At 44.6% G+C, this 25,639-nt stretch overlaps 2 protein-coding genes across 7 annotated transcripts in view; both read right to left on the bottom strand.

Moving 5' to 3' along the window:
* The window catches only part of LOC128415167 (flavin-containing monooxygenase 5-like), a 30,591-nt gene extending 30,386 nt beyond the window's left edge, over nucleotides 1-205 (bottom strand). Inside the window, exon 1 of one of the 3 annotated variants that reach the window (XM_053391039.1) lies at nucleotides 117-205. The gene's annotated coding sequence lies outside the window, so the exon portion shown is untranslated. The other 2 variants (XM_053391038.1, XM_053391040.1) reach the window with 2 other exon arrangements.
* A 5,889-nt stretch (nucleotides 206-6,094) lies between these two features.
* On the bottom strand, nucleotides 6,095-23,984 carry PLPP6 (phospholipid phosphatase 6). Of its 4 annotated transcripts, XM_053391045.1 has the most exons (4): nucleotides 23,565-23,683; nucleotides 18,543-18,993; nucleotides 9,016-9,121; nucleotides 6,095-6,318 (listed from the first exon to the last, which is right to left on the bottom strand). In XM_053391045.1, exons 2-4 carry the CDS (start codon nucleotides 18,958-18,960, stop codon nucleotides 6,276-6,278), a joined length of 567 nt encoding a protein of 188 aa, XP_053247020.1. In that variant the 5' UTR covers nucleotides 18,961-18,993; nucleotides 23,565-23,683; the 3' UTR covers nucleotides 6,095-6,275. The 4 variants fall into 4 exon arrangements, with proteins under 4 accessions (XP_053247020.1, XP_053247018.1, XP_053247016.1 ...); XM_053391043.1 differs by lacking the exon at nucleotides 23,565-23,683 and adding an exon at nucleotides 23,879-23,984 and having other exon boundaries at nucleotides 6,095-9,121; XM_053391041.1 differs by having other exon boundaries at nucleotides 6,095-9,121.
* Nucleotides 23,985-25,639: the final 1,655 nt, after the last annotated feature.

Here is a 25,639-nt window from a genome sequence, read left to right as displayed (position 1 = left end):
GCCCAACTGAGACAAAAGAGGTTACCTATTTTTCAGGTGAGTTTTCCGGGTCGTGCTCGATAATTTATTAAGGTCGCTGCTAGCACGTTCCCTTTTTTCTTTCCTGTTTCACAAACCTCACTTTTTAGACCTGAAGCCTTTCAGCTCCACGATGTGGGAAAGCGTCGGGGTTTCTGGGCTCTCCTCAGAAAGGCTCCCGTGTGGGCGAAGCTCCCCTCCGAGGGCGGGAGACGCGCCGGGAACAAAGGGCGCTGCCCGCCCGCACCCAGCGCCAGGGAGGCGGGAAGCGGCCCTTGCTCGAGAGCGGAAGGAGCTCTCGAGCTGTTCCGGAGAGAGCGGGGCTGAAGCGTAGAATTCCAGTGCTTTACATGAAAGAAATCCTAACGCCGTTCACTCTGGCTGAGGCTAGTCTGCCCCAAGGCTTGCCTCACCCGCTTGCTTCCCAAGGAGTGAATGGGTGGAATTGACAGCGTGGGCTTTATCAGAACAGATTAACGTAAGAACACTCACAAAATGCTGAAAAATATTTAATACGGTTTGGGGCAATTCACACAACCACTGTGATATGTCAGAATGTAGTTTATGGATAACTAACATGATCTCATGCCTTTGGAAACACAGTTGTGAGAAGTGCACAAGCACCAATTATGAGCAAGTCCCTACCTGACTAAATACGCATTTGTTCAGGAGCAACCTGTTCTGTGCTGATGGAAAAATACTTCATCAGCAGCTTCAACTCATAAGTGCATCTTTGGCACAGGAGAGGATTTGCATGCTGTGGCAGCTGTGCCAACGGAGAAAGGAATACAGATAATCATTTCAGAATTCAAAGCTTTTCCAAGCAGGGATTTGAAGCCAAAGGGGCATTTTCCCTTCAAAAACATTTTCAATGGCCATAGATGTGTTCTGTTTTGGATTACCCAGGCTGCAACCCTGCGCACACTCATCTTGAGGTCAATGGGGCTTACATCCAAGTAGACATGTATAGGATATTTTGTCAGCCACCATAACAGTGACTTGCACTGCTACAATAGCGCATATATCTGGCCTTTCTATGTAAGGTTTGCATCAGGATGGAAGCCTACTTGCCTTGTTCATTTACTTCAACCAGAAAAATAGGTGAAATAAATCCTGTAGAGTACAAATATGCTTTTGTCAGGAATAGGAATACGGAGAGTTCATCTGACTAATGTAGAAACCTCTCAAGCTTCTGCATTATTCTAATATTCACTAATGCCCAATAATCCTGTCTCTTTGTCATGAAAAGAGTTAAGTTATTTTACCTTTATCAGAGCATTTTCAAGAAAGACAAAATGACACAATTCTCTTCAGATCACAATCCTTTATTGATTAACAAGTAATAAGCAATAAGGACTCAATCATTCATCACTCATTCATTCATTCATTCATTCATACACACATACCTACCAGATGGTTGGACCCACTAGAAGAGATGGCCAGTCTCTTCTAAGGGCCATCGGACGGCATCCTCCTGCAGGAAGGACAGCACGCAAAGTTCCCAAGGCTTTCCAGCTTCTTATATAGGCTCAGTTTCCATATGGCTACATTGTCTTGTATTGAAGGGGGTTGGACCAAGTGATAGCTGTTGTCATGATTATTCCTCAAATAGACATGAACAGGTAGCTGTTGTCCTCAAATAGACATGAACAGGTATAGCTGAAAACAGTCTGGTTTCCGACATGTTTGATTCCTCAGATAGATATGAATAGCATGTTTCAAACAGTCTAGTTTCCACCGTGTTGTCACCGTCCTTATGAATAATATGTTTCTTCCAACATGTCTTCTTTAAGAACAGTCATTTCTTTCAAGAACAGTCATTTGTTAATAACAGGTGGAGACGAATCAGCATATAGAGGGGAGGTCCAAAAAATATCTACATAGTGCCTAGGGAACAACTTGCACCTTAATATCAGCAAGACAAAGGAGATGGTGTTGGACTTTCGGAGGAAGAGAGAAGAATTAGCCCCACTGTACATCAGGGAGGGCTGTGTGGAGAGAGTCTCTTCCTTTAAATTCCTGGGAGTTTATCTCAGTGAAGACTTTAATTGGAAAATAAATACAACCCAGGTGGTTAAGAAAGCCCAACAGAGACTCCATCTCCTCAGAGTATTGCAGAAGAACAATGTCAATCAACATTTGATGATCTCCTTCTACCGGTCCACAATAGAAAGTGTCCTTTCATACTGCATCACGGTGTGGTACGCTGGTTTGAAATCAACTGATAGGAAGTGTCTACAGACGGTGGTGACTGCAGCACAAGATATTATAGGCTGTCCTGTGAATCCGCTGGATGAAATAGCGGAAGAACATTGCCTCAGGAGAGTGAGGAAACCTGCCCTCAGGCAGAAGATATAGAAGCGTGATTAGTTGCACCAGCAGGGTAAAGAACAGCTTCTATCCGTGGGCTGTTAGGCTGCTGAATGAAAAGATAACAACAGGGCAACTGACTTTTGGGGTTGGTAGGTGTGCGTCAGTAAACAAGGGGAATTAAGACTAAGTGAGCTGGGGGGGGGGGCTCGTGTAATCTCACTGTATACAAGTTGTACAAGTGACAATAAAGTACAGTGGTACCTCGGGTTACATATGCTTCAGGTTACATACGCTTCAGGTTACAGACTCCGCTAACTCAGAAATAGTGCTTCAGGTTAAGAACTTTGCTTCAGGATGAGAACAGAAATTGTGCTCCGGTGGCGTGGCAGCAGCAGGAGGCCCCATTAGCTAAAGTGGTGCTTCAGGTTAAGCACAGTTTCAGGTTAATAACGGACCTCCGGAACGAATTAAGTACTTAACCCGAGGTACCACTGTATTTCAACTTGTCTTAATCATATTTTTAGTTCTCAGGTTGTCCATTATTTCATCCAGACATGTTGTCATACTGCTCACCCTGTCTTACACAGTCCAGTAACTGGTTCACTGTTCATCCATCTATTCAATATTCAACAGTTTGGTTCATTCTCTCAGTCCATTTCCGTCCATCCTATCTTTATCCTTGGTTCTTCAGAACCCGACCCTCTGGTTCTCATTCATACTTCAGCCATTCATATCCATTCATAACTGCATTCAGACCCATCAAACATACTAAATATATAAGCAATTATAAAATAAGATCACATTTGGTTCTCACAGACTATTCCTGTGACTTAAAAACATCTTACTAAATCACATACTGTATATTCTGTAAGAGATTCAGCATATACCTGAACATTAGGAGAATGCATGTTGTTGTTTGATAGTCTGGGGAGCTTGAAACCAACTGTATTGAAAGAATACCTTTAATATTATCTATTCATACACAATTTGTGAAAAACACCTTTTCACCCTCACATCTTCACTGGTGTTCAGGTAATCTACATATCCTGCAGTTTGGAAGACTGTAGACAAAGGTGACATAGGAAGGGTGGACTGGGTTACTCTAGGATCTGCCTATGTGCAAATACATGATTGTAAAGGTAAGGTAAGGAACCCCTGGACGGTTAAGTCCGGTGAAAGGTGACTATGGGGTGTGGAGCTCATCTCACTTTTCAGGCTGAGGGAGCCGGCATTTGTCCGCAGACAGCTTCCGGATCATGTGGCCAGCAGGACTAAGCTGCTTCTGGCGAACCAGAGCAGCACACAGAAACGCTGTTTACCTTCCTGCCGGAGCAGTACTTACCTATCTACTTTCATTGGTATGCTTTTGAACTGCTAGGTTGGCAGAAGCCCAGACAGAGCAACGGGAGCTTACCCCCTCAGGCAGATTCAAACCACCAACCTTCCTATCAGCAAGCCCATGAGGTTCAGTGGTTTAGACCACAGCGCCACCCATGTCCCAATGATTTAAAAAATCTTCCCAATGAAGAAGAGTTTTGGATTTGATATCCCGCCTTTCACTCCCTTTAAGGAATCTCAAAGCGGCTAACATTCTCCTTTCCCTTCCTCCCCCACAACAAACACTCTGTGAGGTGAGTGGGGCTGAGAGACTTCAGAGAAGTGTGACTGGCCCAGGGTCACCCAGCAGTTGCATGTGGAGGAGCGGAGACTTGAACCCGGTTCTCTAGATTACGAGACTACCGCTCTTAACCACTACACCACACTGGCTCTCAATGAGGAAAAACAAGGGGGAAAGTTCTGGTTGGAAGAAAGGTGGGGTATAAATTTGAAACAAAAACAATTCCTGTTAAACACCATGACATTTGACTCATTGCCCCACTTTCATGGAAGGAGGGAATAAAAGGAAGCCCAGAAAGGAAGTAGCAGGGACAAAGGCAATGACCCCACTCCGTTGCTCTACTTATTGCTCCTGGCTGTTGCAGATGTATGTACGTATATATGAAATATATACTGAAAGAACCAGAAAAACATTGGAGTAAATACTCAACTTTTTAATATGAAAGGGAGATATGAAGCCCCGTTGTACTTGATACAGTACAGAAAAAAAGTGCAGCATGTAACTGAACACACCATCCAGTAGTTAAAAACCACGATGAAAGCTAATGCTAGAAAGAGCAACTGTCTGCTACATTTTAAGTGGTACAGTGGTACCTTGTGTTACTATCTAATCTGTTCTGGAGGTCCGTTCGTAACAGGAAACCACTCGTAACATGAGGCATGCTTTCTCTAATGGTGCCTCCCGCTGCTGCGCCACCAGCACGCAACTTCCACTCACATCCCAGGGCAAAGGTCGCAACAAGGGGCATCTACTTCTGGGTTAGCGGAGCATTTAACCCACAGCATTCGTAAGGGGGACGGTACGTAACACGAGGTACCACTGTACCTCTAAGATCTACAGTGTGGCTCAATTTGCCAGCAAAAGCTGTTAAAACATGTACACACTAGAAGACAAAGGCAATCAGAGAATCACCGTTGCAGTATTATCATCTGGCAACCCGTTATACTTTACAGACTATAAATACATATACATGGTTTGTAATATTCTCCAACTGCAACAATACAAAACACACAATATGAGCACGACCCTGCACTTGTACAATAACTTACTGAACAGTCTGAAATTTACTTAAACTCATAAGACCTGCCAAGCTGAGCTTTTACTAAAGCGGAAGTGACAAGTTTTCTCATGAATATGCCATTGACAGTAAATATTAATGGCCTTCATGAGGCAAGGGCAGGGCATTCCAACTGCAGAACTTTTGATGAAATAGGTTGGGCATGCTTATTCACACATCCTAAAGTGTTTTTAGGATGTGTCAATAAAAAAACCCCACGTTTTTAATGGGACACCATTAAAACCACAGCGCCCAGGACTTGCTGATCAGAAGGTCAGTGGTTCAAATCCCCGCAACGGGGTGAGCTCCCATTGCTCGGTCCCTGCTCCTGCCAACCTAGCAGTTCGAAAGCACGTCCAAGTGCAAGTAGATAAATAGGTACCGCTCCGGCAGGAAGGTAAACGGCATTTCCGTGTGCTGCTCTGGTTCGCCAGAAGTGGCTTAGTCATGCTGGACACGTGACCCGGAAGCTGTACGCCAGCTCCCTCGGCCAATAAAGCGAGATGAGCACCGCAACCCGAGTCACTCACGACTGGACCTAATGGTCAGGGGTCCCTTTACCTTTAAAGTGTTTTTGGATTGCTTTATGTTACTGGTTTAATATTTGTGCTTCAGGGATAAGTGTTGGCAGGATGTGGGAAGATCCCTTCGTGGGTCTGCTAGAGGCTGAGCGCTTTACAGCAGTAGCAGAGCTGCAGAATTAAGTCTGCTAGCCCCTGGCTATGGGCCCATCTTCCCTGACAAGTGGGAGGAATTTAGGTATCAGGACAGCCAGCATGTAGCCACTGCGAGTCTGAAGTCTATCAGTCTCCCAGATTGATGGAGCCTGACCAACGTGTCTTGATGTAGGCCCTGACTGGATAGATGCTACATATTGGCATCTTTGTTTGCAGCCCCCAGTGGGCAAGTCTAATCTTGCTTATGTTGCATTATTCTGCTTACAGGCTGTTTCACTGCTTTTTATTATGCATGAAGTCTGCTACTTCATAAAAGCACTGAAGTTCTCTCCACTGATGTTCTTATTGCCACTGAATCCAAAAGAACACATGCATTTGGCATAACACAAGGTTAAGTCATGGAAAGGCACAGACAAGAATAATATTTTATTGATCTAAGCTCCAGGAAAACTAGCATTTAGCAACAACTCACAATAGTTTCAGAGTCAAATGCCCAGTGAGCATGGAGAATTACAACCGAACAGAGTAAGAGTACAATGTGCATCATAGACAGAACTGCTGGGAGCCACAGGTGGGCAGAGTGCTGTGGTGCTCATCTCCAGCTCGCCGTCTTCTCACAGACATCTGGCCGGCCACTGTGAAAACATGATGCTGGACTAGATGAGCACTTGGCAGGCTTGTTTTATGTTCTTATACAGAAAATCCACTTTTAAAACAGAATGGCACAAAGGTGAAACAGAAGGCTAGTGAAAACACTGTAAACTTATATGAATTTGTTTCAAGTAACTTTGCAACAACAACAAAACTAATTCCTAGACTGATAAAGATAAGCTTACATAAGACACTTTTGAATTCCAAAGTTAACAGTTTGGTGACTAACACTACTGCTGGTTTTTGTTTTTTTTAATTACTTGTCAAGGTTTCTAGACTGGCTGCAAACACACAGAATGAACTCCAGATCAAACACAATGGGGTGCTGGTGCATTGAGCAAAAAAATGTGTTTGCCAAATATACTTTATTGCGCTTGATTCAGCTATATCAGTTGCAGTGATCTGCCTGTCCTTGAGCTGGATCCAGCCTTCCAAGCCTTCCCCAGGGACTTGCTAACCCCTCAACCCAATGTTACGCAGCTCCTCTGGTGAAAAAAAACCCTGTGCCAAGTAAAAATGGGGCAGAGCCATTTTCACCCCTTTTGAGGTACCAGGCAGTGAGTTTTAAACCTCTCTGCCCATCTCTGCACTACAAGAAGGAAGCAAATGGTCTCTTCCCTGCCCATCAGAGTAATGATCTGGAGAGTGGGGAGAAGGCAATAACCTGCTTCCTCAGCTGATCTGTCTATGGTGTGTAGTCTGTATGTTTAGTACAGTTCAATTCCCAAGTATTGGCCAAGGGTGAATGTGGAGCTCAGGCCAAAACAGGTTTGCCACACCTGAGCTATACCATAACTTGAGCTACAGTTCATGAGGTGGGAGTCAGATAAAAGGCTGGATATCACAGTTTCTCTTACAGGGCTGCATTTAGGACTGAATATACTAAAAATTATGATTAGACTCTCACAGCAGGCAAACACTGCAACAAATGCCTGGATTAACATCAGCTTCTGATTAATATTGTAGAGTTAAGAAAGCAGTCTTATTTAAAGCTGCATTGAAGTCCTACCTTCCTACCACAAAGTTCTAGTTTTGAAAAGCAAAACATGAAGTGCTGGGTTATTCAGCCATATTCTTGTCCTGCAAAAAGTCTGTCCCTCCTGTTTGATTGTTCAGGTGGGACCATGTCTGTATTAAGTACAGTTTGAGTAAGCAATGTTCCTAGAACCCATTTCCATTTACTTCCTGCCATTAGAATAGTACAAAGGCACTTCAGTCTTGAGAATATACCATCACACTCAGGGCTCGTCCACTTCCACTTGTTCTGTGCTTAGAAAGCATGGGTCTGAGGTTCTCATTTGCCCCGCTGCTTTCCCTGGAAAACCCACCGTTTACCACTGAATTGGACAATCATCAATCCACAGGAAAAAATGACTGACATTTGTTCTGATTCAGCAGCAAACAGCAGGGTTTCCTGGGGAAAAGCAGCAGGACAAGCAGAAACGTGAAAGACCAGCATTGCTCTCCTGGCTTCCTAATGCTGCAGACTGCTGCTGGTTACTAAGACCTGAGAGGGCAGGAGGCAGGCAGTGGGCAGTGGCAAACTGGCTTTTCTGCTGCACCCACTGCACCAAGCTGCACGCTGCCCTCTCTCAGTCACTCTCAACAATGCACAGGGTTGGAAAGCCAAGGAAGCAATGCCATTCTGTCCATGCCGCCTGTGGAAAGCATGGTAAGGGAAGGAAATAAGGGGAAAGGATTCCCAGGACAACTGCTTTAGTATGTTTAATCCCCATGGCTGCAGCTCCATCGAAATCACACATTGTGCATGCTTGTCAACTATTATTACAGTCTTCTCTGCGGAATCTCTTGGGCTGCTTTGCTGAACCCCAGCGTTTGGCAGAATACAATTTGAGATATGCTAGAATAACCAAATAGCCATTGTGACAATTGCAAAAGCAAGTTATCAATACCAGTTGGAATATGTACAGCTTACACAGTAACTACCAGACACCTATAGCACAAAATCCTATCTACCACTTACTTGGAATACAGAGGTTTATGTGAGATATTATCTTTATCAGTTTACAGCGGGGGGTAGGGTGGGTGGGAGCTTTTTGGCCTACTGGGCCAGACCTTTATCTCCCCACCCTTGTGGATCGATTTTGAGAGGTGTGCAGGACCACTCATCTGTCAGTCATCTGACATAATAATTGCCTGATGTAAACAGTATTGCTTCTAATCTCACAAGGAAATGAAGTTTTACTATGGGATGGTTTGTGCAGTTTCATGGGTTGGTCCATGCTCCAGCCCAGCAACACGTTCAGAAAACAAGGCGGCACCAAACAACCCTTATGAGATGAACCTAAGCAGCCCACCCACCCGCTGAAGAGGAATCTTGCTGGTCCTGCCCATCTATCTTGCTGACCATATGAAGCTTTGTTCATTTTTATTGCTTGTGTTCAGGCAGACAAGGCCATCAACTCCACAATGAAAAAAGAACAGGAGCACTGACAGGTGACAACCAGAAGTACTCCACCAGGCTGTATTGCATGTAGCCCATGATTAGCCCAAATATCACATCTGTTACATTGTGCCTGCCTAGCATGACTCGGGAAATTCCCACTATGAAGGTCCAAAGCACCACCAGCACCCGCAGAGGGACAGCCAGGACAAGGTGATGTAGAATAAATCTGCAGACCATGGCGGCTCTCGTCGCATGACCTGAAGGAAATGAATACCTGTCCACAGACACCGTGGCAAACATGTCCATCTTGTTGTGAGCTGGCCGCCTTCGCTTGACCAATCCTTTCACCGCTGCCACCAAAATTAGATCAAGGATCAGAGCTGGGAGACAAGGTGAATAAAGAGGTTTCAGACATTTTAAAGAGCAACTTGGTAAACAACAAAGCTTAGAGAGATTCAGGACATAGTACTTTGATTTGCCTTTAAGGTGCCACAGAATTCATGGCTGGTTTCATACCAATATTACAAACTTACATTTGTTTCCTAGTCATAGTTCCCCAACCCTAAAATAATTTGAGTCCTGAGAACCTTGAGCTGCATGGACCTATTAAACAAAGTGACTTGTGTAGAATGCCTATACTAATCTCTGGGCATTACCAGGTGAATACATGAGGTAGCCTATTTTTTCCATATAACCCTAGTAAAATTATCAGTTGGCAAAACATTTATCAGTTGATTCCCTGTCTTTATTATGTGAAAAAATAACCCAAAATATCTACTATCCAATTTGATAGTTCTATTTTGCCCACAAGGGCTCAAATAGTCCAGAAAAGATCCATAATGTACTCAAATAATTTTTGAGAGCATCATTGAAAAGCTGCAGAAGAAACAGTCCAAAATCTGTATATAACTGGGCAGGGGGGAATCTTATATTTTAGATTTCATGTATAAATTGAATTGTTCATGGAAGTAGAAGAATGGTCTCTTTTCTACATTTAGCCTGTTAACTGACACTGATCAATGATTGATCATATCTCTGTTGAGGTAACATGCCTGGTTTAAAACAGTATGTCCCTGCTTAAATTGTTGTTACCACTCTAGCTGATGATATAGCCTACAGCCATTGTATTCCATGACAGCCATCAGTAATGAAAGAACACCTTAGTTATGAAAAAAGTCAAAAATTCATAATACAGTCGTACCTTGGATCTCGAACACCTTGCGAGTTAAACGTTTTGGCTCCCAAACGCCACAAACCTGGAAGTGAGTGTTCCGGTTTGTGAAAGTTTTTTGGAACCCGAATGTCTGTCGCAAATTCCGCTGCTTCCGATTGAGTTTGGGAAGCTCCTGCAGCCAATCAGAAGCCGCGCCTTGGTTTTCGAACTTATTCAGAAGTCGAACGGATTTCCGGAACAGATTCCGTTCGAGAACCAAGGTACGACTGTACAATGTTTTCTCAAATGTTTTAAATAATCTTAGAAGTAATTGTCATCGTTACTTCACTCAAGGGCAGGTGATTGTGACAATGTTGTACACGGTATTTTACCATGAACAGCATAACCATTCTCCATAAAGAGGACATGCAAGCGCTACACAAGATTCCTGAGACATGCAGGACAACCATTCCAGAACTCTGCCATCCATTGTACACGTTCTCATGCCATCCCGTAAACAGGCCAGCACTTCCAATTTCTCCTCCACCTCTTGGGTTTGCCATCACCCAAGGAGGATTACAATGCCATGTGTTTAGGTGCCATCTCAAAGAAAGGCTAAAAATAACCCTCAAAAAAACAACCCAAATTCCTTCAGAACCTCCTCCTCCCAAAATTCCACAAAACTCCTGTTGATCACTCCCTTCAAACCAATTTGCTTGAAATAGTTGAGTAGTAATTTCCTGCTCTTTATTTCAGCTCAAAGGAACAGTGATTGAATTTCCTCCAAAAACCTCAGGCTTTATATTCATTTTTTACACAATGAGCACCACCTGATTATTTTTCCCTCCTGGAGCCTGATTGGGCTGCTGCTGCCGGCCAATGAGTTGTTGCATCCTAGTATCCTACCAGCCTAATAGGCTGGGGTCTAATTGGGCTGCTCCTGCAGGCCAACCAGGTTGTTTCATTCTAGGATCCTACATGCCTATGGTTCTAGGATCCAAGCTTAGTACGTAACACCCCTCCCCTCTAAGTTCCCATTGTAGTCATCAAGGTATGCCGGTTGCCTGCGTATGCATTGTGGTCTGGGGTGTCCCTCGGTAGGGGTTCCTGGTTTTGGCTCTTGTTCCGGGGCTGCCAGCTGCGACGGGGCCACTGGGTTAAGGGGCCCTACATTAGCTTACTGGGATTGGCATGGTCCGGGTCACTGGGACTAGCCATCACTGGGGTGAACCGCACCAGCTCCCACATGGGATTTTTTTTTATTTCAATTGGATTTTCAAAAAAAAAAAATGCTTTTGGAGGAAAAATCTTTCTAAAGATAGTTTTCTATTTAAGTTACATTATACAGTGGTGATCCATGAAGGTGCTACACTCAATATGCCAGCAAATTTGGAAAACTCAGCAGTGGCCAGAAGATTGGAGAAGATCAGTCTACATCCCAATCCCAAAGAAGGGCAGTGCCAAAGAATGCTCCAACTACCGCACAATTGCACTCATTTCACACGCTAGCAAGGTTATGCTTAAAATTCTACAAGGAAGGCTCAAGCAGTATGTGGACCGAGAACTCCCAGAAGTGCAAGCTGGATTTAGAAGAGGCAGAGGAACCAGAGACCAAATTGCAAACATGCGCTGGATTATGGAGAAAGCTAGAGAGTTCCAGAAAGACATCTACTTCTGCTTCATTGACTATGCAAAAGCCTTTGACTGTGTCAACCACAGCAAACTATGGCAAGTTCTTAAAGAAATGGGAGTGCCTGATCACCTCATCTGTCTCCTGAGAAATCTCTATGTGGGACAAGAAGCTACAGTTAGAACTGGATATGGAACAACTGATTGGTTCAAAATTGGGAAAGGCGTACGACAAGGCTGTATTTTGTCTCCCTGCTTATTTAATTTATACGCAGAATACATCATGCGAAAGGCTGGGCTGGATGAATCCCAAGCTGGAATTAAGATTGCCGGAAGAAATATCAACAACCTCAGATATGCAGATGACACAACCTTGATGGCAGAAAGTGAGGAGGAATTAAAGAACCTTTTAATGAGGGTGAAAGAGGAGAGCGCAAAATATGGTCTGAGGCTCAACATCAAAAAAACGAAGATCATGGCCACTGGTCCCATCACCTCCTGGCAAATAGAAGGGGAAGAAATGGAGGCAGTGAGAGATTTTACTTTCTTGGGCTCCATGATCACTGCAGATGGTGACAGCAGCCACGAAATTAAAAGACGCCTGCTTCTTGGGAGAAGGGCAATGACAGGCCTAGACAGCATCTTGAGAAGTAAAGACGTCACCTTGCCAACAAAGGTCCGTATAGTTAAAGCCATGGTTTTCCCAGTAGTGATGTATGGAAGTGAGAGCTGGACCATAAAGAAGGCTGATCGCCGAAGAATTGATGCTTTTGAATTATGGTGCTGGAGAAGACTCTTGAGAGTCCCATGGACTGCAAGAAGATCAAACGCATCCATTCTTAATGAAATCAGCCCTGAGTGCTCACTGGAAGGACAGATCGTGAAGCTGAGGCTCCAGTACTTTGGCCACCTCATGAGAAGAGAAGACTCCCTGGAGAAGACACTGATGCTGGGAAAGATGGAAGGCACAAGGAGAAGGGAGCGACAGAGGATGAGATGGTTGGATAGTGTTCTCGAAGCCACAAACATGAGTCTGACCAAACTGCGGGAGGTAGTGGAGGACAGAGGTGCCTGGCGTGCTCTGGTCCATGGGGTCACGAAGAGTCGGACACGACTAAACGACTAAACAACAACAACATACAGTGGTACCTTGGATTACAGACGCTTCAGGTTACAGATTCCGCTAACCCAGAAATAGTACCTCGGGTTAAGAACTTTGCTTCAGGATGAGAACAGAAATCACGCGGTGGCGGCACAGCGGCAGCAGGAGGCCCCATTAAGAACAGGAGGCCCCAGGTTAAGAACAGACCTCCAGAACAAATTAAGTTCTTAACCTGAGGTACCACTGTAGTCCAAAGGCTATTCATCAGGAAATAAGGATTTGTTTTAAGTCTTTCATGTGTGCTAAAACCCAGTCTAAGTGTTTTTTTAAAAAAACCGTTCAACAAATATGGATACATGTGCTAGAATGTTATTGTGTTAGTTAAATAAATTGTTTAAATTGTTATTGAGGAAATGATTATTTTTCTCCTTCCAGTAAAGTACAGCAGAAACGTCCAAATATAAAGTTAACTTATTAAATCTCACAATAATTTCATAATTATCTGTCTATGTATTTCTAATAGTATAACCAAATCAGTAATTTTTGATATACAGTAACTGTAAAAACTGAGGATGAATGACACCTTGCAAAGAGATCAAGAGATTGTAAGGAAGGCCCAAAAGCCCTTGAGAGACTACTTTGAGGTAAATCTGAAAACTACAGTGGAAAAAAGAGTAATCTGGGACGCAAGTAAAGCGGTTATGAGAGGGTTCTTGATTCAACAGAATGCAATAAAAAAGAGATCTCAAAATGAGAAAAAAGGAAAAATTTTGGAGAAAATAAAAGGAGAGAAGAAGCTAAGATCAAAACCAAACTCAAAAGAGATCTTAAGAGAAATTAAGTTATATCAGGTACAATATATGAAACTGATTAATCAGGAAGTAGAATGGAAAATTAAACAAATGAGACAAAAGACTTTTGAGTCAGCTAATAAATGTGGAAAACTATTAGCGTGGCAGTTGAAAAAAAGACAGAAGTTAAATACGATTACAAATCTTGAGATTGAAGGGAAAAATATACAGAACCCAGTGGAGATTAGAAGGTGTTTCCAGAGATATTTTAAACAACTCTACACGCAAGGGCCGCAGAAAGAAACTGACATGGACCAATTCTTAAAAACCAATGGATTACAAAAAATATCTCAAGAAAACCAAACAACATTGAACCATCAAATTACAGAACAAGAAATTGAAGGTGCCATTCAGAATATGCAATTGGGCAAATCTCCAGGGCCGGACGGGCTAACCTCCAAGTATTACAGGACTTTGAAAGACTTTTTAATTCAACCATTAAAGGAGGTTTGCAATGAGATTATGGAAGGGAAGAAGGCGCCGGAGTCGTGGAAAGAAGCATACATCACATTGATACCTAAGACAGAAGCTGAAAAGACACAACTAAAGAACTACCGTCCCATCTCCCTTTTAAATGTGGATTACAAAATTTTTGCAGACATTTTAGCCAATAGACTTTAAAAAGTGTTAGCTGAAGTAATACATAAGGACCAGGCAGGCTTTCTTCCAGGCAGACATTTATCTGATAACACAAGGAATATAATTGACATTTTGGAGTTGCTACAAACGAATATTAATACGAAGGCAGTGTTAGTTTTTATTGATGCGGAGAAGGCCTTTGACAATATTTCTTGGAGCTTTATGAAGAAAAATCTTAAAGGGATGGGAGTGGGACAGGGGTTCGAAAATGGTATAGGAGCAATCTATTCAGAACAAAAAGCAAAATTGATAGTAAATAATGTGGTGACTGAAGAATTTATGATAGAAAAAGGAACACGCCAGGGCTGCCCGATCTCTCCATTATTATTTATTTTGGTCCTGGAGGTGCTGTTGAATATGATCAGAAGGGACCGGTCTATTAAAGGAATTCAGGTCGGAGCTAAACAATATAAATTGAAAGCTTTCGCAGATGATTTGGTCTTGACAGTACAGGAGCCAGAATCTAGTATGAAAAGAGCTTTGGAACTGATTAAAGAATTTGGTCATATGGCAGGATTTAGATTAAATAAGTCAAAAACTAAGGTTTTAGAGAAGAATTTAACACCAGTGGAAAAGGAAAGTTTCAGAATGAAACAGGTCTAACTGTGGTTAAGAAAGTGAAATACCTAGGGGTTAATATGACTGCGAAGAATCTGAATTTATTTAAAGATAACTATGAGAAATGTTGGTTAGAAGTTAAAAAAGATTTAGAAATTTGGTCTAATCTGAAGCTTTCCTTGTTGGGTCGAATTGCAGCTATTAAGATGAATGTTTTGCCAAAAATGTTATTTTTGTTTCAATCATTGCAAATCTTGGACAAGATGGATTGTTTCAAGAAGTGGCAGAGAGATATCTCTAGATTTGTCTGGCAGGGCAAGAAGCCTAGAATAAAGTTTAAAATTCTAACTGATGTAAAAGAAAGAGGTGGATTTGCCCTGCCAGACCTTAAATTGTATTATGAATCAGCATCTTTTTGCTGGTTGAAAGACTGGCTGCTTCTTGAGAACACGGACATTTTGGATTTAGAAGGTTTTAATAATGTTTTTGGGTGGCATGCATATTTGTGGTACGACAAGGTTAAAGCTCATAAGGCATTTAAAAACCATATTGTCAGGAAAGCATTGTTTAATGTCTGGATAAGATATAAAGATTTGTTGGAGAGTAAAACCCCAAGGTGGCTGTCGCCAATGGAAGCTAAGTCCCAGAAAAAGCTCAATATGGAGGCCAAATGGCCAAAATATTGGGAAATTTTGGAGCAAGAAGGTGACAAATTGAAACTGCAGAGTTTTGAGAAATTAAAAGACAAAGTGCGAGATTGGCTTCATTACTATCAAATAAGAGAGGCCTATAATTTGGATAAAAAAATTGGCTTCCAGGTGGAGAAATCAAAATTGGAAACAGAACTGCTAGAACCAAAAACTAAGATTTTGTCAAAGATGTATAACTTGCTGTTAAAATGGAATACACAGGATGAAACGGTCAAATCAGCGATGATTAAATGGGCACAGGACATAGGTCATAACATTATGTTTGCTGACTGGGAGCAGTTGTGGAGCACCGGTATGAAGTTTACGGCATGTAATGCCTTAAAGGAGAATATTATGAAAATGATTTACAGGTGGTACATGACCCCAGTTAAGCTTGCAAAAATTTATCACCTGCCTGATAACAAGTGTTGGAAATGTAAAGAAGCTGAGGGAACATTCTTTCACCTTTGGTGGATGTGCCCAAAGGTTAAGGCTTACTGGGAAATGATATATAATGAACTGAAGAAGGTATTTAAATTTACCTTTCCTAAGAAACCAGAGGCCTTCCTTTTGGGCATAGTCGGCCAATTGGTGTCAAAGAAAGATAGAACATTTTTTATGTACGCAACAACAACAGCAAGAATACTTCTCGCCAAGTATTGGAAGACACAAGATTTACCCACCGTGGAAGAGTGGCAGATGCAAGTGATTGACTACATGGAGATGGCAGAAATGACTGGCAGAATCCGTGACCAGGGGGAAGAATTGATGGAAGAGGATTGGAAAAAGTTTAAGAACTATCTACAAAAATATTGTAAAATGTTTGAGTGTTAAAATGATGTGGGAGGTGAAGGCAACACGGCATTTGGGACATGGTTAAAAGAGTTCTGAAAAGAGGAATCTTAATAAGGAGGGGGTATGACTAGAATAATATTATGTCAAAGTATATAAGGTGGTGTAAAGGTTCAAGATATGGGAAATTAAAGACATAATAACTGGAAATATATAATTTTAAACGAGTTTGGAAAAAGGGTTAGAATTTGCTGAATTGGACGGAATAAAGAGGAATACAAAAAAAGGGGGATGTGAGGAGGTCAGGAAAGAGGGATATGGATTTTTGAAATTTAAAAAGTGGAATTTTTCTTTCTTTCTTTTTTTCCTTTTTTTTGTTAAGTGTGTATTTTTTGTTCGTTGTTGATGTTTTTGTTTTGTTATATGTGATATATGTTTTGGAAAACTTCAATAAATATTTTATATTAAAAAAAAAATACAGTAACTGTAAAAACCACTCTGAAAATTTATTATTCCAAAAATGAAACCTTCATCTGGTTGTAAATATTAAAGTTATACCAGCAAGAATGAGTCTTTCTGTAAAAAAAACGATTTAAATCAAGTCTTACTGACTAGTGATTTAAATTGATTTTATTTAATCAAATCCACCCTGCCCTGTGGGATTGCTAGGAGCTGTTTTCGCGCCTTCTTTAACCTTCTTGCACTCTTTTACAGCTGTTTTTGTCATTTTTAAAATCACATTTGGGTTCACGACAATGCATGTGTGCACAGTTGCGCATGCTTTCAAAGCACATAAACGGGGAGTTTCTGGTATATTCGTGTTCCTGAAAAGACTTGTATAGGAAAACCAATGGCAGCAGGTTCCACTTGGATGACATACGAAACATAGTTTGGGATGAAACATTTGGGTAGACCTGTACAGGTTCATCTAAATCAGGAGAAACTGTTTTCATACATGGCCATTGGCCTACTGCACCTATCTCATGAAGAACCATGGCATCAACATCCATACATCCCCTGTACATCCCCTGTACTTCTATTAGATTGGAAACCCCTTTGGGACTACTCTGAGATGCCAAGTTGGATATAAGCGCCATAAATAAGAAAAGAGAGAGACGCAGCAGCACTATTGCACTTGGGCAAAAAAAATGAGAGGCACAAATACAAGATGGGTGACACCTGGCTTGAGAGCAGTACATGTGAAAAGGATATAGGAGTCTTGGTTGACCACAAACTTGACATGAGCCAACAGTGTGACGCGGCAGCTAAAAAAGCCAATGCAATTCTGGGCTGCATCAATAGGAGTATAGCATCTAGATCAAGGGAAGTAATAGTGCCACTGTATTCTGCTCTGGTCAGACCTCACCTGGAGTACTGTGTCCAGTTCTGGGCGCCACAGTTCAAGAAGGACACTGACAAACTGGAACGTGTCCAGAGGAGGGCAACCAAAATGGTCAAAGGCCTGGAAACGATGCCTTATGAGGAACGGCTAAGGGAGCTGGGCATGTTTAGCCTGGAGAAGAGGAGGTTAAGGGGTGATATGATAGCCATGTTCAAATATATAAAAGGATGTCACATAGAGGAGGGAGAAAGGTTGTTTTCTGCTGCTCCAGAGAAGCGGACACGGAGCAATGGTTCCAAACTACAAGAAAGAAGATTCCACCTAAACATTAGGAAGAACTTCCTGACAGTAAGAGCTGTTTGACAGTGGAATTTGCTGCCAAGGAGTGTGGTGGAGTCTCCTTCTTTGGAGGTCTTTAAGCAGAGGCTTGACAACTGTATGTCAGGAGTGCTCTGGTGGTGTTTCCTGCTTGGCAGGGGGTTGGACTCGATGGCCCTTGTGGTCTCTTCCAACTCTATGATTCTATGATTCTATGTCAAACTAAGTTTTGGAGTGTTGCAATAGTTAATATTGTATGTAATTTCCCCCTTAGCACAGGAAGGTTGGGATGAAGGCAAGTGTCATGGCCACAACACTCTTTGTGCCCTTGCACTCTAAGGCTGAATAAGTCTGAAATACAAACACAAGCCAGATTTTCTAGAAGTGGAAGCTCAGATTTAAATATGACATAATAAATATAAGTAATGGTAAAAATATTAGTAAATGGTATGTCAAACACAATTATTATAGCTCCAATTTTTTTTAGTTATATACATCTTCCTAATGCAGATAGGGATAGCTTCCAGCGTGTCTGTAGAAAACATTGCAATGGGACATCATTTTCATAAATGACATTTTAGGGAAAGATAGAATGAATGGGGGAAATCTCTCCGCCCAGTTCTCCCAGATACACTGACAGCTGGGCTACTCCCCACAGTTATCAGATAAAAAATATGGGAAGCAAAGACCACACAAGATAAAGCTTTGATAAGAAAGGGAGCTCTTACCAAAGAGCAGGTTGAGCAGCACCTCACGGCCTGCTGAGCTGGCACTTCTACAGAGCCCATACAATGTGCCAGCCAACCAAGGAATGCCATGTCCTGAAATCTCTACAGCCTTCATCAGAGGACGAGCACTGCCCCAAGGGGAATTCTCTCCAGCACATACCCCCAACTGTTTAGAGGCCCAAAGATCAACAGCCAACAAGGAGCGCAGGGCAATACCCACAAAAGATGGATTAAGCTTCATGCAGTCCTCTTCAGGTAAAGCCTGTGGAGGACCAGCGCTGGCTGTCGATTCCTTGCGATGAGAAGGGCTTTCTGGGGGTGCTGAGCTCCTCTGACTTGTCAGTGATAGGAACTCCAGTCTGCTGCCTGGGGCCCGTCTCTCACGGCTACTCTTTGGGCTATTCCTAGGGCTAGGCATGATAGTGCGGATGTCGCTGATTTGTCGGAAGAACTGGGAAGATAAAAAGTTGGGGCAGTTTGATTCATCAGTCTATGCAATAAATGCATTAATACTTCAATCACATATTTTAACATATTGTGCCCCTTTCCCTCTTACAGACAACACAGCCTAATCTAACACATGTCTACTCAGAAAAAAAATCTCACTGAATTCTGTGGGTCTTACTCCCACATAGTGGTTATATGACTGTAGTCTAAATCAGTTAAGTAGCAGCATTTGCTAGAGCTACCTGCTTTTGAGATTCAAAAGCTATTTTAGCTTGAACAAAGCAATAAAAACCAGACAAATAAAAATCTGTACTGATCAGTAAGTACCCCGAAAAACATTGTAAGCAAGCTACACACTTCCACATTCTACAAGTAGCAACCAACTGGTGTGTTTAAAATAATGCTATAAAATAAAATAATGCTAGCATTTAACTATAGCATTGTCTATTTCAGTTATCCAATAAATCACCAGTTTCTATTGTTTCAAACATGCAGGTACTGATGGCAAAGTTCTGCAGCTGTAGCACACATTCATGTAATTTAGAATAGGGGTGCAGAATTCAGCATGCTAAGGATTTCAACATCATTTTTGAAATAGCATATTTCTAGCTGTCATGGATATAAAAGTATCTTGCAAGTGCCTGCTGAAATCTCAGAAGCTGGAAGGGCAAGGTGGAGGATTTCTAGAGGGCAGCACTTCAGTGTCCTACATATTTTGGACCTCCAGTTCACTTACAAGAAGCAAGAACATGCAAAATTACATAATAATAATAATAATAATAATAATAATAATAATAATAAATTTTATTTATATCCCGCCCTCCCCAGCCGAAGCCGGGCTCAGGGCGGCTAACAACAATCAAATAATCCAACATTCTAAAAACATTTCATTATAAAAATTAATTAAAATCAAATTGATGGCAACCGTTAAGCAAAATTCTGTGCAGGTTGCCAGAGGAGGGAGTCAGGCTGCGCCCTGACCAAAGGCCTGGTGGAACAACTCTGTCTTGCAGGCCCTGTGGAAAGATGTCAAGTCCCGCAGGGCCCTAGTCTCTTGTGACAGAGCCGATTGGAACCGCAGCCGAGAAAGCCCTGGCTCTAGCCGAGGCCAGCCTAACCTCTGTGGCCTGGGACCTTCAGGATGTTTTTATTTGCAGACTGTAGGTTCCTCTGTGGGGCATACCAGGAGAGGCGGTCCCGTAGGTACGAGGGTCCTAGGCCGTATAGGGCTTTAAAGGTTAAAACCAGCACCTTAAACCTGATCCTGTACTCCACCGGGAGCCAGTGCAGCTGGTATAGTACCGGATGAATGTGATCTCACAGCGAAGACCCCATAAGGAGTCTCGCCGCGGCATTCTGTACCCACTGGAGTTTCTGGGTCAGTCTCAAGGGCAGCCCCACATAGAGCGAGTTACAATAATCCAGTCTGGAGGTGACCGCCGGGTGGATCACAGTGGCTAGGTCAGGGCGAGAGAGATAAGGGGCCAACTGCTTAGCTTGGCGGGGATGAAAAAATGCCGCCTTTGTTATAGCTGTAATCTGCGCCTCCATAGAGAGGGAGGTATCGAAGATTACACCCAAACTCTTAACGGACGGTGCTGGCACTAATTGCACCCCCGCAAGAGATGGGAGTTGCCCCCTCAATCCCATATTGTCCCGTCCCAGCCAGAGGACCTCTGTCTTCGAAGGATTTAACTTCAACCGGCTCCCACGTAACCATCCAGCCACAGCTTCCAGACATCTGGTCAGTGTGTCTGGGGCCGAGTCAGGATGGCCACCCATCAACAGATAGAGTTGGGTGTCATCGGCATACTGATGGCAACCCAGCCCAAAACTCCGGACAAGCTGGGCGAGGGGGCGCATAAAGATGTTGAAAAGCATTGGGGAGAGTATCGCACCCTGAGGCACTCCACACACCAAGGAGTGGCGTGATGACAATTCCTCCCCAAGCGCCACCCTCTGTCCCCGACCAGAGAGAAACGAGCGCAGCCATTGAAGGACTGTGCCCTGGATCCCCACGTCGGCAAGGCGGTGGTCCAGGAGTTCGTGATCGACCATGTCAAAGGCTGCTGACAGGTCTAGAAGAATCAGCAGCCCCGACCCGCCTCGATCCAGCTGCCTGCGGAGATCATCTGTTAGGGCGACCAGAGCCGTCTCGGTCCCATGACCAGCGCGGAAGCCGGACTGGAATGGATCCAGAGCCAATGTTTCATCCAGAAACCTACCAAGCTGTACAGCAACCGCTCTCTCAATCACCTTACCCAGGAATGGAAGAATCGAAACCGGGCGGTAATTGGATAGATCTAAGGGATCTAATGATGTTTTCTTTAAAAGCGGGCGCACCACTGCCTCCTTCAGTTCCCCTGGGAATGTCCCGGTGCCAAGGGACACATTGATGATATCCCCTAGGGGGGCCCGCACCTCGTCTGGACACGCTCTAATCAGCCAAGACGGGCACGGGTCAAGAGGACAGGTGGTGGGCTTTCCAGCTCGGAGGAGTCTGTCCACATCGGCTGGGGATATCCGGTCAAAGTGGTCCAATACTGGACCCGAGGACAGTCGAGGGGCCTCCAGTTCCTTTATTGTACCCAAATTGGCAGGGAGGTCATGGCGAAGCAACAGGACCTTCTTCGCAAAAAAGCTCGCAAATGCCTCACAGCTGTGTGTCAGATTGTTATTTAAATTTGGCTGTCCTTCAAGGGACGTTAAAGACCTAATTATACTAAATAATTGCGCCGGGCGAGAGCTAGTGGATGCAATGGAGGCCGAGAAGTAAGACTTCTTAGCGGCCTTCACTGCCATCTCGTAGGTTTTCATAAAAACCCTATAAGATGTTCTTGAGGCTCCGTCATGGGCACCCCGCCATACTCGCTCTAGCCGTCTGAGATCCCGCTTCATTTTCCGAAGCTCCTCGGTAAACCAGTGAGCCCGGTTTCTGCGGGGTCGCAGAGGGCGCTTAGGTGCGATCTCATCGATGGCTGCCAGGAGCTGGATTTTCCAGCCATCAACAAGCTCAGTCAGTGAGTCGCCAGGGGGAGCAAGGTCCCGCAAGGCTTGACGGAATTATGTATACATATCACAGAATTTAGCTGCTTTCTTTTTGAAGGTTTTTGTAATGGGGGGGGGGTTAAATCAAGTTTCAGTCCACTGATGCGATTTGAAGTTGGATCAAGAAAAGTAGGGTACAATATGCATGCTGGACACTAACAGACAAGTTTCCCCATATTAAATGTGAGATACTCATATAAGAGGACTGTATCACATCCATTTCTTTCTGCACACTTTAAACTCATAAACCTTTAAACTCATAAACCTAAGAGGATCAAAACTTTTTTCTGTGTGCAACCAATTTGTGAATAATAAATATGGCTTTCATTCCTCTCCACAATCAGCAAAAGATTTACTTTTTAGATTACTTAAGCAGTAAGAAACCTAAGGTGTTATAAGAACTTGGGAAAATAGGAAGAGCTCTGCTGGATCACACCAAAGGGCTATGAAATGCAGCATTCTGTTCACAGTGGCAAACCAGATACCTACAAGCAGAACAGAAGTGCTGTAGCCCACTTGCAGCCTAGGACCCACATACGTATGGGACCACCTCTCCTGGTCTGCCCCATGGAGGACCTTAAGGTCCACAAATGACAACACTTTTGAGGTCCCAAGTTGCAAGGTGGTTAGATTGGTCTCAACTAGGGCCAGGGCCTTTTCAGTACTGGCCCGGACTTGGTGGAACGCTCTGTCACAAGAGACTAGGGCCCTGCGGCACTTGACATCTTTCCGCAGGGCCTGCAAGACAGAGCTGTTCCACCAGGCCTTTGGTTTGGACTCAGTCTGACCCTTATGTTTCCCTCCCCTTACGGTTTTGATCTATGGGCTACTTTTAAAAAGAGGCTGCAATTTAAATTGGGTTTTTTTCTATTATGTTTTTATTGTAATTTTACTGGTGTTAGCTGCCCTGAGCCCAGCTCTGGCCAGGGAGGGCGGGGTATAAATAATTTTTTTAATTATTATTATTATGTAAATGGAACAAAATGTAAGCAATCTGTTGAAAATCACAGGGCTCGGGTCGGTTCATAGGGGGAGAGGTAGGTGGTCCTGAGCCCTTTAAGGGTTAAGTGGTCAAAAGCAGCACTTTGGATTGGACCCGGTAGCTAGCGGGCAGCCAGTGCGGTCGGACCAGGATCGGCGTGAGAAGCCCGAACCGGCTTCCCCCGGTGAGCAACTTGGCGGCTGAATTCTGCACCAGCCGAAGCTTCCGAACCGTCTCCAGGGGCAGCCCCACGTGCAATGCTCTGCAGTAGCCTAACCTAGCGAGGCAACCCTTTAGGCGCGTGAAGAGTCTCCCTCCAGCCCGGCCCGGAGCTCTCCTTCCGCCCCCATGGGCTCAGCTCCCGGAGGGGCGAAGGCGGCCCTGGGCGGCAGCTCTGGGCCCGGCCCCTTTTTCTCTGACCCTGGTCTGGAAAGGTCTCGGGGGGGCCTCCCTCACGCCCGCCCGCCCCTCCAGCGCCCCAAGCGCCCTGGGCCCTCAGCCCGGCCAGCGCCGCCCCCCCCCCCGCCTTCGCGCCCCGCCGTTACCTAGCAACCTCGCCACCCTCTGCGGCTCTCGCGGGAGGCGGGCCTTGGGCTCGGCTTCCGCTTCCGCCCGGCGCCATAGGGCCGCAGCCGCCGGCCGAGGGGCGGGGCTGTCTGGCGGGAAAGAAAAGGCGGGCGAGGACGCCCCTCCCCCCCTTTCCCTCAGGGTCAAATTCACACGACACGCCGCGCTCCGCCGGCCTGTTTTAGAAACGGGCGGCCGTTTGGGCTCATGAAAGCGACCGCCCTGGCCTCGGCCTTTTCCCTTCGCTCTCACGGCGCCCTCAGGGAGCCAAGGCGTGGCCCGCCCACCCGACCTTTCGCTCTTTGGCCGCAGCCCGCTTCCCAGCCTCTTGGGTTGGAAGGGGTCCCCGAGGGTCATCCAGCCCAGCCAGGCAGGAAGAGTTTCAGACAAAACATCCTCGGGCAGATGGCCGGCCTAAGGGATTGTAGGAGTCAGAATCACAAGACGCCCGAAGTATTTGTCTTGAGGGCCTTCACAGATCCCCGGCGCGCGTGATGGCAGGCGGCCTCCACAGGGCGGGTGCCTCTCCTTAAGACGCACCCGTCGGCCTCCTAGGTATAAATTCATCTCGCAGCTTTTGGCGCACTTCCCCAATCCATTCAGCTGCAGCTCCAGCCTTTCCTGGTTGGGGATCCCTGGGCGAGTCGGAGGCGACGGGGATCCGCCACCAAGGACGCCCAGGCCCAGGCGTTGACAGGGTCTCCTGGCGCCTTCTTTCGCCTTCGTGGGGGGAAGCGAGGAATAAAGGAAAAGCCTCTGGAAGCTCAATCTAACAGGAATGAGACGGGGGCTCAGGGCCCGGGGCGGCCCACCCTTGACATAGACAGCCCCCCAACACACACTTTGCTTCCCAAATGCAAAGGGCACGGAAGGTTTTCGAGCAAGCTCTCTGAACGGAGCTGGAGCAGCAAACTTCCCATTGCTCGCTCCCTCGCTCTCTCTTTAAATACAACCTTTAATAATGCTCGAGGTCACCTTGTGGTCATTGCGATAAAGTGAATTTTTAATGGAGGAAGCACAGATTCAGCTCCTAGCCAAGGGGCAAAGGACCCAAGGCACTCATCTGTTTGAATTTTAATTCATAGCTCTAGCCATTTTGCTTCACTTTGGGAGATGGCCAGAGAACTCCTGCTTTGGGAGGCAATATAAATGCAGTTAATATATCAACCCCACACTTGCTTGCCCAGGAGTAAGCTGCCATGTTGGCTTGCTTATGTTGCTGACTTCCCATGTTCTGTTTTGAACCCATGAAAAGTGAAACTGGTTTCCTTTCATGGCATTCATAATTCTTCTCTTCCACATTTTATTCTCATAAGCGAGACACAGCCTGACAGGAAAGCCCAGGCTCACCCGAGGAGCTTAGTAGATGAGCCATGGGTTTAGCAGTGGTCTCCTAATGTGTTTGTATCTGGGACAAATTGCATTTATTTGCTTTGAACAACACATTGATTGAATTCTGCTTTTGAAAACTGGCTATACTTTCCGGAAGAGACATAGACATAACTGGTGGTTGAAGACTTGCTTTCCTCTTCTCATGCCCCGCTCAGCAATAGATCACAACTTCTATAGCCTACATATAGTAGGTGTATTTAAAATGAGAGTCGTCATAGCGTCCTCTTTTTTGCTCTTCACAATATGGCACTCTAGTCCATTTAATAGCCCTCCAGATTGTGGAAGGAAGTAATAAAAGTGAATAAGCTAGAATGGTGGGGGGTTCATCTTTCTCCATAGGGCTGAAACTTGGGTAAGGGGGGCTTGTTAACAGTTCTGTGTGGTACCTTTATTGGCTTAAGACCACCATACCTCAAGGACCGCATTTCCCCATATGAATCAACCCAGACCTCCAGATCATCCTCTGAGGCTCTTCTTTGTGTGCCCTTCTTCCATGAAGGGTCCCAAGGGTGGTAACACGAGAACAAGGCCTTTTCTGTAGTGGCTCCTTTTCTGTGGAACCTCTCCCCAGGGAGGTTTGCCCGGTGCCTTCATTATACACCTTTAGGTGCCGGGCAAAAATATTCTTCTTCAACCAGGCCTTTGGTTGACTCACATGCAA

The sequence above is a fragment of the Podarcis raffonei genome, chromosome 6, assembly GCF_027172205.1.
Source record: "Podarcis raffonei isolate rPodRaf1 chromosome 6, rPodRaf1.pri, whole genome shotgun sequence".
Classification (NCBI taxonomy): domain Eukaryota; kingdom Metazoa; phylum Chordata; class Lepidosauria; order Squamata; family Lacertidae; genus Podarcis; species Podarcis raffonei.
This window is presented reverse-complemented; position numbering and strand designations above follow the sequence as displayed.

Excerpts from the sequence above, each read along its gene's own strand:
- PLPP6 (XM_053391043.1), bottom strand. The coding sequence starts at position 18,960 with ATGCCTAGCCCTAGGAATAGCCCAAAGAGTAGCCGTGAGAGACGGGCC. Across the intron at positions 9,122-18,542 it reads GCTGCTCAACCTGCTCTTTG|CTCTGATCCTTGATCTAATT; the intron begins GTAAGAGCTCCC and ends CTTGTCTCCCAG.